Below are 14,913 nucleotides of genomic sequence, written 5' to 3' on the forward strand. Positions count from 1 at the left end.
AGCTAAGCAGACTATTTTTTCCTTTAACGAACAGAAAGATGTGGGCTTTTTATTTTATTTTTTTGCAGTGGAACCCTAAAGCGATTCCAGAGTTCAGCCTCGCTGGCTTCATATTTCCTGCAACGCCCCTGCTAATAATAACGAGAGAGAAGGAATGTGGGTGGGAGCGATCCGCCACCCAGTGCCAGAGCCTCATGAGGCCTAGAAACTTGAAATCTGAAGTGCTCCCCCAACACCAGCCCCTGGCGCCCTTCCCACACACCCCACCTCAGAGTTCCTCCTCCTCTTGGGAAACCCCATTCAGTCAGGAGTAATTCTGGAGCGAGGAACTGGCCGGAGGGCTGAATTTCCTTCCGGGGGCAATATGCCAGTTGTGGGCAGTGGTGCCAGGGAGAAAAATGGGCGTAGCAAGGGATATAATTTTCGTTTTTGTGCAGTGGGCTGGTCCTTGCACCTTTTCACACAGTCCTCTCTTGTGTCCCCGTCAGAGTTCAGGGACAAATCCCAGCCAGGGAACATCATTCAGGATGCGAAGGAGGGACGGAGAGGGGGCGTGGCCTGTGAAGAGGGGGCGTGGCCTAGAGAGAGTTCCGAGGGCCAAAGAGAGCAGCCTTGGGGGCCGGATTTGGCCTGAAGTTCTCCACCCCTCAGGAGGAGAGTCCTTAGCGATCAGATGGGATGTTTCTGCGGAGAATTTCACGGGGTCAGAGAGATGAACTTCCAGAAATTGGGGAGCGGGGTGAAGGAAGCTTCTGCCACCCACCTGAAATTGCCGGACTACAACTCCCATAATTCCCTCACTGGGTGCGCCGGGGCTGCTGGTAGTTGTAGTCTGAGCACCTCTAGAGCTCAACATTCATGATTCGACGAGAAGAACTGAGGATCAAGGCTCCTGCTGTCCAAGCAAGATCTCAGTGAAATGTCCCTATCCCAACAGAATGACGAACTTTGCCCAGCTTTTAACAGGAATATTGCATTTTTTATACATATAAAAGGAAGTTCCAAAATTGCCTTGATGTGATCCAGAGATTTTCTCCCTCCACGATGCTTTGCGGCCAAAGAGGCGACAAGGCCCTGCCATCATCCGGACTGGATCCTCTCCATCTTCCGTGTTCGTTCTCTCGCTTTGCCTGGTGAAACATCGTCTCTCCCGTTTTGCTGCCCTTCGGTAGAGGAAGTCGAACGTGCAGAGGCCGCCCTGCGTGTGGGATGCTTTGCCGCAGGAAACCCAAAAGCGGCCACACCTCATCTTCAGTGACTGGCACAGAGAAGAGGTCTTCAGGAGCAGGAGCAAAATGCTGGCCAATTGTGGAAGGTGGCGACTGGCTAGTGCCTGTGACGTCACTAACCACACTCTCGTGGGCCTCCCAGTCATTTCAGCAAGGCTTTCACAGGGGAGATTCCGGCAGGATTGGCACTCTGCCTCCTGCTCTTTAAAAAAAACCCGTGCCTCATGGAAAGGTCAATCCTTCTCCCCCTCCTCAGAAAACGCCCAAAAATCCAGTGATTACACTTCCATGTAAAAAAAACAAACCCAGTTACGATAAGTTCCTCTCCAGATTTTTTTTGGGGGGATGAAACAGAATGCACTTTTAAAAAATGAAGCAAAATGGCACACACATTATACATTTAAAGCACATGTACCCCGAGAATCCGGAGAACTGTAGTTTACTCCTACAGCGCTACAATTCCCAGCACCCATAGCAAACTACAGTTCCCAGGGTGATCGGCCTGCGGGTGTGTGTGTGTGTGTGTGTGTGTGTGTGGAAGAGGCTTTGAATGTGCTTTAAATGGATGGCATGTTCGCGGACGAAGATGCTTGCTGAAGCCCCGGGCGTCAATCTCCCTCAAACGCCCGCCCCGATTCCTTGCAAAGTTCTGAAAAAGCAAAATGCGGCAGCCACGAAACGAAGGACGGCATGAGAGACTGACTGAGGGCCCAGAGATGCTTCTGCATTTTTTGGGGGGTGGGGAGAGAAGAGAGAGAGGAAGCGGCAGCTTAGGGAGTGTTGGATTCAGCAAATCTTTCTATGCAAATCTGGGAGGCGAAAATTAGCGGCGGAATAAGCTGCTGTGTTTTTGTTGCTGACGCTCTTTAGAAAAAGAAAATCCGATCCGATTTGGAATCAGTTTGCATAAGTTACGAAGGGTGTTCGGTGTCTTCTGAGCTTCGCCGACCTGCCTCGACAGGATCCGAGCAGGCCGCTCTCGCGAGGGTTGTTTATACTTATTTCTTTCTTTGGGTTTTCTCGATTTGTTAATTTGCCCAGGACCTGCGAGAAGAAAAGAGATTCGGAACGAAGAATTACATTCCCTCTCCACCTCCTGCCTGCTCCTCCACCTGAATTGGCAGGGAAAGTGAAAACTACTTAGAAAACAGCGTCTACGTTACGTATTTTAACTCAAGACTTCCCTTGCAGGCTGCTCTCCAGAAAGTGGGGACTGTGGGATGTGATACATAAGTAGCAGACAAGTACAACATTCCTTGTTTTCCTAGAGTGGACATGCAAAGGGGATGTTTGTTCCAGCCAGTCAAAAACTTCCTGTTTCCTCCTGGGCGGGAGCATCCTTCCTTTTGCATGCGACTAGAGGTGGGCGTGACCTTACCTGTGCAGGTAACAAAAGCACAAGGCACGCAGCCCCCCTCCCTTCTTCTCCATCTTCCTTTCGTCGTGTGAACTGCAGTTAACTGCCAGTTTGTAGTCACTGGGATTAACCCTCTATATGGGGTAGATCCATATGTACATATTTGTAACTAGGTCTGCCTTCAGGGATCCAACTGTGAACTGATGATGTGAGTAAACTTTTATATATACAGTGGACACTCAGGTTGTGAATGTGATCCATGCGGGAAGCACATTTGCAACCCGCAGCGTCGTGTCTGTGCACGTGCGGGTTGCAATTCGGCGCTTCTGCGCATGTGCAAAGTGCAATTTAGCGCTTCTGAGCATGCGCCAAAACCCAGAAGCAACCCGTTCCGGTACTTCTGGGTCCGGCGCAGTGCACAACCCAAAATCCCGCAACCTGAAGCGTCTGTAACTGGTATGACTGTACTTTAAACAAGATTGTGGCGTATTCTGTTAAGAGGGATATACAGGAACTTACTAGGAACCTGTGGGTTAAACCACAGAGCCTAGGACTTGCCGATCAGAAGGTCAGCGGTTCGAATTCCTGCGACGGGGTGAGCTCCCGTTGCTCAGTCCCTGCTCCTGCCAACCTAGCAATTCAAAAGCACGTCAATCTGCTGTGCGTTCTGCTGTGCGTTTAAAAGGGGAATGTAAAAACTCTGCTAAGTTATAGAACAGACATCCCCAACCTGCGGCCCTCCAGATGTTTTGGCCTACAACTCCCATCATCCCTAGCTAATAGGACCAGTGGTCAGGGGTGATGGGAATTGTAGTCCAAAACATCTGGAGGGCCAAAGGTTGGGGATGCCTGTTACAGAACTTGCTAGTGCAAGTTCGGAAGGATATTAATAAACAATATATCCTCTCCTGCCTCCCTGAACATTCCCACAGGGACTACAGCTCAAACCTTGGGAAGGGAGCCAGGATTCCTGGCTCTACGGCAGAACAAGCAGCTAGTCCTTAATGATCAGATGGGGAACTTTTTTTAAAAAGAAGAAGAAGGTATTTTCGTATCTAGCAAGGCACTTACATGGAAGAGAAAGCGGGGGAAACACCACAGAGCTACAAAACGTGGGAGCTGCTCCACTGTCGATCTCGGCCACATTTGGATCTCATTTCATGCATTGCCCCCGTCTGATGGAAGAGAGAGAAAGAGATCAAGGTTAGGACTAAGTAATTGTTGAAAAGTCCATGCAGAGTGTCGGCACCCTATATATAGAAAGGAGCAAACCAGTGATATTTTAGGGAGCAGGCTAGCAGGCGGGGCCCATGACTTACATCCCAGGAGCCTACACAACATAAAACACGGTTGCTGTATGTAGGTTTTATTTTATTATTTTTTTATCTTATATTTTGCAAATGTACACCCAGTTTTCCCCCCCTTTAAATTTTTGGGAGGTCCCCAAGACAGTGGGGCCCTATAGCTTGTTTAGCTTATACCTAAATCCGGCACTGGGGGTGAAGTGATCGGGGTGGCAAAGGCAGGGCGGGTTTTGGGCTGGCGCTATCTCAGCTGGAGAAGCAAGGGCGCGGCGTCTGGCTGCCGTTCGGATCTCCCTTTGGCACACAAGACTCTCAGCGCCAGCGGGTCGAGGAAGGATGAAGCCCAGAAGCACACAGAGGCATGTTTGCAAAAGGGGAGGGCAGGCTGTGGCAAGCCCAGATTCTGCCAGCCCTGGCGTTCTGAAACTGTCAAAATCTCTCTGCTGCAGCTTTCGATCCTGATTAATAAGAGGGCTCTCTGGCAAACGTCAAAAACGTCCTCTTCCATCTCACCTCCTTGGGTTGTGATAAGCTTGGCACAACTCATCCTTTATGGCGGGAATTTAACTTTGACACAATATTTGGTAAATATTACGAGGGTTGCCTTACGTCTGGGTTTTTTTCCCTTTAAAAAGCTCAGCAACTTTCCTTAAAAAATTGAACAATTTCCCCCCAAAAGAGCTTTCTTTGGGCAATTTCCCCCCAAAAGCTCAACAAGCTTTGTGTCCGTTTTTCTTGAAATATGGCAACCCTAATAGAAATTAGGAAGATGGAGTGTTTAAAAAAGAGAGGAAATTTTTTGGAGGATATTTGAAGAATCATGTTAACAGGTTAAACTTTAGCAGGGCGGCAGTAAATTCAGCATTTTAGAGTATATAAAGATATGAGGCGGAAGGAGAACAAAATAATTTATGGAGCAATTTAAAATTGCAGCCGTAATGGGTATATAAACAGAACCACGGAAGGGGAAGTTGATGATTCTGATTGTATGAGTAAATTGAACGGAATGTGAAAATTTGTAATGGAAAAGTGTATAAATAACTTTTTAGAAAAATACTAAAGAACCGAGGGTTTGCTGTCCAAAATTAATGTCGACAAATATTTCTGATGATACCAAGAGAAATATATTGTCAAAAGAACTGGCCTTATATATGATCTTGGCGGATGGGCTAGTAAGAAAACAGCCCAGAATTTTGCACTTGGTATCACTCGCTTTGCAATATCAGTATAATGGAGCAAATTATGAATGATTTGAGATATTGACAACGACCAAAAGCTTCAGACACTTTAAATATGATCATGCGTTCCTTTACAGCTAAACCAGTCCACATCACAAGCCTGGAACCAGACCTGATAATCTGCAAATGTTGATAGTCTCGATTTGGGATTTATTTATTTTTGAACCCATGTGCAACTGAACTCATTCTACATGCCTGATTTACAGTTTTGTGTCACCTCTTTAGATTTGCATCTGTGGCTGCAACTGCCCTCTCTGGTTTATATACGTTATAAAATTAAATTTAAAAAAAACAACTTTACAAAACAAAAATAAAAAATGAGGCCAGTTTGGCTGTCGCCCTCAAACAGACGCTAGAGGGCGGGCGAGAGCAAACCTTCCCTTCCCTATAGAACCTAATGAAAAACCCACTTCCTGCCATTTGCTAGAGTGGATGGGAAGGGTTTGTATCTGCTGCGCGGAAATGCCCAACTCCTTCCTGCTTGCAAATCCGAACCCAAACCGAACCGCCAAAGAGAAAGAGAACAGAAGTTTACCATGGGAAGACCCTCGTTCGCCATGTCTCCAGACCCGATATGCGTCAGGTGGACGAAATTCATGGGCTCCCCTATCATGCTGCGGTCGATTCTCCGCCGCGTCTTCTTCGGCTGCGGGGGGAAAACGGAGGAACAGGACGGAAGGAAAACATCACCACCGGAGTCGAGGAAACACAGAAAAACAGGGCTTCGCCTGAGCCAGAAGGCGAGCAAAGCTTTGGCGCATTGGAAGCGCCACTTGGAAGAGTCTGGCTGCCGGGTCAGGCCAAAGGGGGTCCATCAAGTCCAGCCCCCCTTGTCCCACAGAGGCCAAATGCCCCAAGAACCGGACTGTCTCGCCAGAGTGGTGCATGCTCTGGTTATCTCCCGCTTGGACTACTGCAATGCACTCTACGTGGGGCTACCTTTGAAGGTGACTCGGAAACTACAACTAATCCAGAATGCGGCAGCTGGACTGGTGACTGGGGGCGGCCGCCGAGACCATATAACACCGGTCTTGAAAGACCTACATTGGCTCCCGGTACGTTTCCGAGCAGAATTCAAAGTGTTGGTGCTGACCTTTAAAGCCCTAAACGGCCTCGGTCCAGTATACCTGAAGGAGCGTCTCCACCCCCATCGTTCTGCCCGGACACTGAGGTCCAGCTCCGAGGGCCTTCTGGCGGTTCCCTCATTGCGAGAAGCAAAGCTACAGGGAACCAGGCAGAGGGCCTTCTCAGTAGTGGCACCCGCCCTGTGGAACGCCCTTCCAGCAGATGTCAAAGCGATAAACAACTACCTGACATTCAGAAGACATCTTAAGGCAGCCCTGTTCAGGGAAGTTTTTAATGTGTGATATTTTAGTGTATTTTTGGTTTTTATGGAAGCCGCCCAGAGTGGCTGGGGAGGCCCAGCCAGATGGGCGGGGTATAAATAATAAATTATTATTATTATTGTTTAACAGACTAATGTATTTTAATACTTTGTTGGAAGCCGCCCAGAGTGGCTGGGGAAACGATCCTGGCTGCCAGATCAGGCCAAAGGGGGCCCATCTCTTGTTCTTAGAGTAGCCAACCAGATCCCTGTTGGAAAACCGCAAACAGGAGCTGAGCACAAGAGTCCTCTGACCTCCTTCAGTTCCCAGCAACTGGTATTCAGAATCATAGCTGCCTCTGAGATATCATGGAATTGTAGAGTTGGAAGGGGTCCCAGGGGTCATCCAGTCCACCCCTGCAACGCAAGAACCTTTTGCCCAATGGGGGCTTTGAACCAACAACCTCAAGCTTAAGGGTCTCGTGCTCTACCGACTGAGCTATTGGAAGCAGATTGTCGGATGAGGGTGATTTCTCTTTATATATCATTAGATCTGTTAGGGATTAATTACCGAAAATCTCTATGTGATTTAAGAGACGGTTCTTAATGTTTGATGTCTTATTGCCTTTTTACGTTTTGCTGGAAGCTGCCCAGTGAAACCCAGTCAAGATATACCTTGTGCCATAGAAACAGGAGAAAACAAATAAACGGCTGCAGGAAATTTTGCCAGTGTGTTGGTAACAAAAACAGTCATTATCTCAAGCCACTGTTGCACCGTGCATTCAATATACTCTGATACCACCCTAGACGGTCGAGGCTTTCCCTCAAAGGATTCTGGGAACTGTAGTTTGTTACAGGCGTGAAGAGTTGTCAAGCGACTGTTCCCCGCTATTCGCCTCCCAGAGCTACAGTTCCCAGAGTGGCTTAGCAGTCAACCCCTCTTGGGGGAAACATAATAATAATAATAATAATAATAATAATAATAATAATAATAATAATTAATATTTATACCCCACACATCTGGCCGGGCTTCCCTAGCCACACTGGGTGGCTTACAGCATACAGTGGCACCTCGGTTCTCGAACGTAATCCATTCCAGAAGACCGTTCGACTTCCGAAACGTTCGAAAACTGAGGCGCAAAGGGCTGGCTGCAAGTTCAATTGGAAAAATGAAAAAACACACAGCGGAAGCCGTTCGACTTCCGAGGCGTGTTTGAAAACAGAAGCAATTACTTCCGGGTTTTCGGTGTTTGAAAAACATTTGGCTTCCGAGGTGCTTGAAAACCGAGGTACCACTGTATCTAAAACATAATTAAAACTTCAATCCTTAAAAAAACTCTTGCCAACTCTCTGCACTGGAGCATTCCAAGGGCAGGAAAAATCAACCCCAAGGGCCGAATTCAGACCTCTGGGCTGCTGTTCTCCGCACCTGGGCTAAGAGATTCAGGACTACCCACCTGCCGCGATTTCTCTACGACGCAGCAACCCAGCTTGTGCCAGAAATCGCTCATATTCGTTGAGGATTCCAGCTTTCCGCCTAGTGGGTTGATCTCCTCTCAGATACTGGTAAGCCGGACCCCTTTCCGCGTTCCGGATCCCTCTGTACGATGGAAGGTTTCTGCGACCGCCGTGACCCAAAGCTGCTTTCTTCCCCACCACCACCACTGCAGGGCCCAGAAAATTCACACGACGGCCTCCAAGATCATTCCGCGAGCTGAGACAATTCTGCCGTTCCAGAGAAAAGACGCCGGCGGAGATTTGCGGAGTTCGTTCCCGTGCCCTGACAGCGAGGCAGAAGCAAATAGGTCTCCTTGGATGTTGTTTGAAGTCTACCTTTGGGGAAGGGAGGAAAGGGAGAGTCATTTCGGAGATTTTAAATATTCCTTAAGAACATGAAAGTGTCAGAAGAGGCGTTCTGGATCAGCTCAGCAGCCTTGTCTCATAGCAGCCATTGTACGGACAGGAAGCAGGGGTTAATGGGTCACTGGTCTGATCCTGCAACAAGGCTCTTATTTTTATATGAAGGGCTGCCCCCCCGCTTGAATCGCTCAGAAACCCCGCCCACCTTTGGCGAATCCAGGGTCCTGTTGAGGAACGACAGATCGGCCAATGGGAGGCTGAGCTCTGACTTCCTGCAAATCCTGCGCTGCAAATCCTCCAATGGGAGCTGCGTGACGACAGCATTGCGTTTCTATGTATAGAGCAAGAAACTGCAAACAGCATCAGCTACGAGTATTAGGATCACAGAGGCTGTGCGGTTTTTTCTGGCCAATTAATTTGAAGTTCAAAGATTTTTAACAATTTAACTTCAAATTTAGTACAAGTTTAAAATATTTTTTATAAGTTGCTTTCCCCTTGATGTTTCCATTCCCACCCTTTCCTGCTGTATTAAATGTTTGTTTTCCTTCTGGGATTGTACCCCCAAGTGTGTTTTATAAGCTGTTCCCCGACCGTAATAAATTATCTATCTATCTACAACATACTTTTCTCTATTATATTTCCCCTTCATTACAATTAATTATTCCTTTATTTCCCCCCTTTTAAAAATTCATTGTCGATTTCCCATCCGCTGCTATGTTGGATCCTGTTTGCACTTCCATGGACTTTTAATAATTTTCCAGATAGTCCAAAGAAGGCTCCAAACTTCCATAAAGCTTTCAATATTTCAACATTTTAATCTCTTAATTATACTGTCTCCTTTGTCGTGTCCAAGGCTTAATAACCCTTTCCTGCCCTGTTTTGGTCCTGAGGAGGAAATTCTCTTTTGGGGAAGACTGTTAATTTGACTTTACTTCCCTTTTCTTAAAAGGACACCTTCTTACTGAAGGGCGTTGCAAAGGAGATCGCCCCACAACTTCCCTTTGAGGACCTGGCAGATAAGACCTCCTTTTTTTCTGGTCGACTTGACTGCTCTCTGCAGATAACAGGAAACCGAGTGTTTCCATAGAACCAGACTGGAGTGACTTATTTTTCTTAAAAAAAGAACTCTAAATGAAAAAGACGCCACTTCCTCATTTTGAAAGCGTTGCCACAGAGAGAGACTCAGCGAGGGTCACTGGCTCTGGGGCTTGGATTTCCCAAGCTTTCGCGGCCGCCTGCGTCACACGACAGGCCGGAAAGTCATAACACAACTGCTGCGCAATCTGATGTGTGTTTACTGAAAATTGAGCCCACTGAGCTCAGCGGAGCGAGCTTTGCGTTGAATCCGAACTTTGCAAATAATAAAAAACCCAATTTTTAAAACAATACAGAGGTCACACATCCGCACATTTTGAGCACTCTTTACAATGCTTCAGGAAGCATGGTTCCTCCCTGCAAAGAATCTTGGGAACTGTAGCTGACCCACTACGGCGCCGCGGTTCCCGGAGCCCTGAACAGAAACTATGTTTCCCAGGTATATTTGCAGGAAGCCATGTGGTCAGTTGGTTAGAGAGTGTTCTGGTGGGAAGACATTTTGGTCCCCCCTCTTTTCCAGAACAAACACAAACCACTGTGTTGCAAAATGTAAGAATCTACAAAAATGCAATAGCAACACGATGGCTAATAACTGTGAGGGAATACAGTGGTACCTCGGGTTAAGTACTTAATTCGTTCCGGAGGTCCGTTCTTAAGCTGAAACTGTTCTTAACCTGAAGCACCACTTTAGCTAATGGGGCCTCCTGCTGCTGCTGTGCCGCCAGAGCACAATTTCTGTTCTCATCCTGAAGCAAAGTTCTTAACCTGAAGCACTATTTCTGGGTTAGCGGAGTCTGTAATCTGAAGCGTATGTAACCTGAAGCGTATGTAACCCGAAGCGTATGTAACCCGAGGTACCACTGTATATAATGTGTTACGATGTCATTCAAAATATACGACTAAGCCACTTTAAAATGATGTATATATCACACAACACATCTCACAAAATATACAAGTAACTATAAGTTGTTATGTGTATCAGAGTCAAACAAAGAATCAAACAGATCAAGGAATAGCAAGGAACGCCAAGCCGTCTCTCAAAGAAGACATCTCACAAAAGTCTCTAATAATAATAATAATAATAATAATAATAATAATAATAATATTTTATTTGTACCCCGCCCATCTGGCTGGGTTTCCCCAGCCACTCTGGGCGGCTTCCAACAAAGATTAAAAATGCATCAAAACACATCAAAAAGGAAGACGTCTCTCCAAAGTCTCAAAGGACAGTCTATCCGGAATAGTTCAACTGATTCAGTCTTCATCAGCTGGAAATGGAATATAAGGCATTGCAAGCAATGAATGACAACAAAACTGTTTTGTTCCATGGGTTAACTTTTCTTCTCCCGGTCCTGAATTGTCCAACATTCAGCCTTACTGGAGAGCCACGAGTTCGAGTGCCACAAGAGAGGCAGGAAAACACTTCCTTATCCGCCTTCTCTATGCCGTACATCATTTGATAAACTTCCATCATGTCGCCTCTTAATGATGGATGGATTCGAACTCTGGTCTCCCAGGCCTTAGTCTGACACACTGGGATCTTTTAAACCAGACTTAAGACTGGACAGATAGAGGAGATCCTTCGAATACAGATCAGAGCATGCGCTCACCCTAGCGGTTGGAGGATGGATGGCGGCTAACGGATTGAGGTTGAATCCTGACAAGACAGAAGTACTGTTTTGGGGGGACAGGAGGCGGGCAGGTGTGGGGGTCTCCCTGGTCCTGAATGGGGTAACTGAGCCCCTGAAGGACCAGGTGCACAGCCTGGGAGTCATTCTGGACTCACAGCTGTCCATGGAGGCACAGGTTAAATCCGTGTCCAGGGCAGCTGTCTACCAGCTCCATCTGGTACACAGGATGAGACCCTCCCTGCCCACGGACTGTCTGGTCAGAGTGGTGCATGCTCTGGTTATCTCCCGCTTGGACTACTGCAATGCGCTCTATGTGGGGCTACCTTTGAAGGTGACCCGGAAACTGCAATTAATCCAGAATGCGGCAGCTAGACTGGGGACTGGGAGCGGCCACCGGGATCACATAACACCGGTCCTGAGAGATCTGCATTGGCTCCCAGTACATTTCCGAGCACAATTCAAAGTGTTGGTGCTGACCTTGAAAGCCCTAAATGGCCTCGGTCCAGTATACCTGAAGGAGCGTCTCCACCCCCATCATTCAGCCCAGACACTGAGGTCCAGCTCTGAGGGCCTTCTGGCAGTTCCCTCACTGCGAGAAGCCAAGTTTCAGGGAACCAGACAGAGGGCCTTCTCGGTAGAGGCACCCGCCCTGTGGAACACCCTCTCTTCAGATGTGAAGGAAATAAAAGACATCTGAGGGCAGCCCTGTTCAGGGAAGTTTTTAATATTTAATGCTGTACTGTTTTTAACATTTGATTGGGAGCCGCCCAGAGTGGCTGGGGAAACTCAGCCAGATGGGCGGGGTATAAATTATTATTATTATTATTAGCAAAAGTTGCTGGTTTTTTAAAAAAAATGTGACAAGCTTTTGAGTTCTCCAGAACTCTCCTTTTGCCTGATGAACACTTCTGGAGAACTCAGCGGTTTGCCGCATTTTTGTAGCACTTTGCTCGGTCCTTAGTTTTCATCTCTCTTTCCCCGTGACTCTTTCAGCCCAGAAACCGTTGCTGATCATCGCTGTTGTCGTCGTTGCGTGGGTGCGTTTCAAAGTGGCATCGGAAATAAATAAAAATACTGCCGGTTTTCCTCTATCGCAGTCCTGAGGTTCCAAAAAGATGGTACGGCCGATCGCTGATGCATCGCGGGGCAAAAGTCAGAGAGGACGCCCGATTTGCAAGAAAGAAAGAAAAATGTGGGGGGGGAGAAAGGAAAAGGAGTTTATCTGTAGAGATGCACATCTAGGAGGAAATGATTTTAATTCAAAGAAAACTGAAAGTTTTAAAGAATTTAAAGAAAGAATTAAAATTGGTTGCTGGGGGTTGATGAAGAAACGAAGTGGTGTTTGGGAGATTTTTGTGCAGGGAAAAGGTGTGTAAGAAGCAACGTGATAGAAGTTTACGAAATTGTCCCTGGCTCGGAGAATAGAAAAAAAGTTATTCTCCTGGACATCTGAAGGACAGACAAAAGGAATTTCTAGCACTGACCAAGGTGGATAAAAATAAATGATTTTTAAAATATATATCGGATTTTTAAAATTTCCATTGGATTTTTAAAATAAAATCCTTTTGAAGGAAAAATCTTACCAAAGACAGTTTTCTATTTAAGTTACATTATAGTCCAAAGGCTATTCATTAGGAAATAAGGATTCATTTTAAGTTTTTCATGTGTGCTAAAACTCAGTCTAAGGTGGTTTTTTTTAAAATTGTTTAACCACATCAGTTAACAAACATGGATACAATGTTATTGTTTTAGTCAAATAAATTGTTTCAATTGTTATTAAGGAAATGATTGTTTTCTTCCTTCCAATAAAGTACGGCAGGAAAGTTGTCCAAATATAAACAATAATTTCATAATTATCTGTCTTTGTAGTTCTAATCGTATAACCAAATCAGTAATTTTTGATATAACTGTAAAAACTGCACTGAAAACTTCTTATTCCAAAAAGGAAACCTTCATCTGGTTGTAAATATTAAGATTATACCAGCACAAATGAGTCTTTCTGTAAAAAAAGAAAGAAAGATTTAAACCAAGTCTTACTGACTAGTGATTTAAATCGTGATTTAAAACAAATCCACCCTGTTGCATCACACAGGTAAACTGTGGAACTCCTTGCCACAAGAGACGGTGACAGTCACCAACTTGGATAGCTGTGAAAGAGGATTAGGCAAATCGATAGTGTAGGAGGGGGCTTTTGTGGTTGAATCCTGCCTTTGGGCTTCCCACTGGGACATCTGGCTGGTTACAGGATGCTAAACCAGATTGTTCCCCACTGGCCATATCCAACCGGCTCTTTCTTACAATCCGATGGAACCTCCAGGTCCAAAGGCAGTCTATCTAGATTTCAATGATAATAATAATAATAATAATAATAATAATAATAATAATAATAATTTATTTATACCCCACCATAGCTGTCAACTTTCCCCTTTTCTTGTGAGGAATCCTTTTCGGAATAAGGGAATTTCCCTTAATAAAAGGGAAACGTTGACAGCTATGTACCCCGCCCATCTGGCTGGGTTTCTCCAGCCACTCTGGGCGGCTTCCAACGGAATATTAAAATACAATAACCTATTAAACATTCAAAGCTTCCCTAAACAGGGCTGCCTTCAGATGTCTTCTAAAAGTCTGGTAGTTGTTGTTCTGTTTGACATCTGGTGGGAGGGCGTTCCACAGGGCGGGAGCCACCACCGAGAAGGCCCTCTGCCTGGTTCCCTGTAACTAGGCTTCTCACAGGGAGGGAACCGCCAGAAGGCCCTCGGCGCTGGACCTCAGTTCTAGGTGGTTAGGGGCAACTGACCACAGAGGGAACAGGATACCGGACTAAGATGGGCCCCTTTTGGCCCGATCCGGTAATATGCTCTCCTGATGCTTCTTATGCTAACTGCTCTGAGCTTTGGTAAGCAGAGGCGGAGGGAAGGAGTTTCCGAGGGGATTTCGCAAAGCGGAATTAAGAAGAGATTTTTGTTAAAGGCATCATTTTAGCAAACCGCCGGGGAAGGCCCAACCAGCCCCCAAGTCTGTCTGCAGTGGGATCAGCCAGACAGGAACAATGCGCGGCCTTCATCCCTCCGGCGGGGCTGGCCGGCAGCCGCTGTGGCTGATCACCAGGGTTTCCGTCTGTTGCCAAAGGATGACGGAGGCACCGGGACAGAGTCATGGAGCAAATTGCTGTTTTTGCAAGCGGAGAAAAGCCTCGTCAGGAGGAAGGAAAAACGTGACTCAGCAAAGAGTCTTTGCTCCTTTGCCTGGGACAGGAGAACGTTCTCTTTTTCCCCCAATTTTTTTTTATTAGTTTTCACAATATTATAAACAAACAAACAAACAAACAAACAAACAAACACACAAGACAAACATAAATCATAGCCTTATTGAAAATTACAGTTATTAACTTTGTTAAGTGACTTCCTCGCTTCCCCTTGGTTGAATTTAATTGCATGTCCTTTTAACGGTTTTCCAAATCCCAATTTTTATGAAATTTAACTTAAAACATTAACATCCTTTGATCTTCACCTTATGGAATTAAACATATTAATTCATCACTTAACATAAAATCCTAAGCCCATTAAGTATCTGCAAGCTGTTTTCAGTTAGTTTAACTTAACAAATCTAACTAAATAATCATTAAATTTATTCCACTCTTCCTGATACTCCTCCTGATACTCCACCAACGTTCTCTCGGGGGCTTCCACAGATTTCCGCCGCTCGCTTTGCGATCCTGCAAGGAGCCCCAAACTTGAGCCGTGTCCGCGTGGCGTCCACAAGTGACTCCTTGACAAACTCCCTTTTCCCTCAAACAGGCTTCAATCCGATTAGGAAACGGAAGCTGCGGTTTGATGGAGGTGTGGACGTAAGACGAGACTTGCAGCTGGATCAGG

General features: G+C 46.2%; 1 protein-coding gene and 1 long non-coding RNA gene across 2 annotated transcripts in view; one reads left to right on the forward strand and one right to left on the reverse strand.

The window, feature by feature from the left end:
- Positions 1–1,544: 1,544 nt before the first annotated feature.
- On the reverse strand, positions 1,545–8,019 carry CDC42SE1 (CDC42 small effector 1). Its single transcript, XM_053368796.1, has 4 exons — positions 7,910–8,019; positions 5,664–5,774; positions 3,658–3,761; positions 1,545–2,273 (listed from the first exon to the last, which is right to left on the reverse strand). The coding sequence occupies exons 1-3, from the start codon at positions 7,961–7,963 to the stop codon at positions 3,690–3,692; spliced, it is 237 nt and encodes a 78-aa protein (XP_053224771.1). The 5' UTR covers positions 7,964–8,019; the 3' UTR covers positions 1,545–2,273; positions 3,658–3,689.
- A 169-nt stretch (positions 8,020–8,188) lies between these two features.
- LOC128403744 (uncharacterized) overlaps positions 8,189–14,913 on the forward strand; it is a 34,168-nt gene continuing 27,443 nt past the window's right edge. The window contains exon 1 of the long non-coding RNA XR_008327998.1: positions 8,189–8,272. This is a non-coding gene — a long non-coding RNA (uncharacterized LOC128403744). The remainder of the gene's footprint in view (positions 8,273–14,913) is intronic.

This window comes from Podarcis raffonei, chromosome 16 (assembly GCF_027172205.1).
Source record: "Podarcis raffonei isolate rPodRaf1 chromosome 16, rPodRaf1.pri, whole genome shotgun sequence".
NCBI lineage: Eukaryota > Metazoa > Chordata > Lepidosauria > Squamata > Lacertidae > Podarcis > Podarcis raffonei.

Excerpts from the sequence above, each read along its gene's own strand:
- CDC42SE1 (XM_053368796.1), bottom strand. The coding sequence starts at position 7,963 with ATGAGCGATTTCTGGCACAAGCTGGGTTGCTGCGTCGTAGAGAAATCG. Across the intron at positions 5,775-7,909 it reads TCGTAGAGAAATCGCGGCAG|CCGAAGAAGACGCGGCGGAG; the intron begins GTGGGTAGTCCT and ends TTCCCCCCGCAG. Across the intron at positions 3,762-5,663 it reads CGAACGAGGGTCTTCCCATG|ACGGGGGCAATGCATGAAAT; the intron begins GTAAACTTCTGT and ends CTCTTCCATCAG.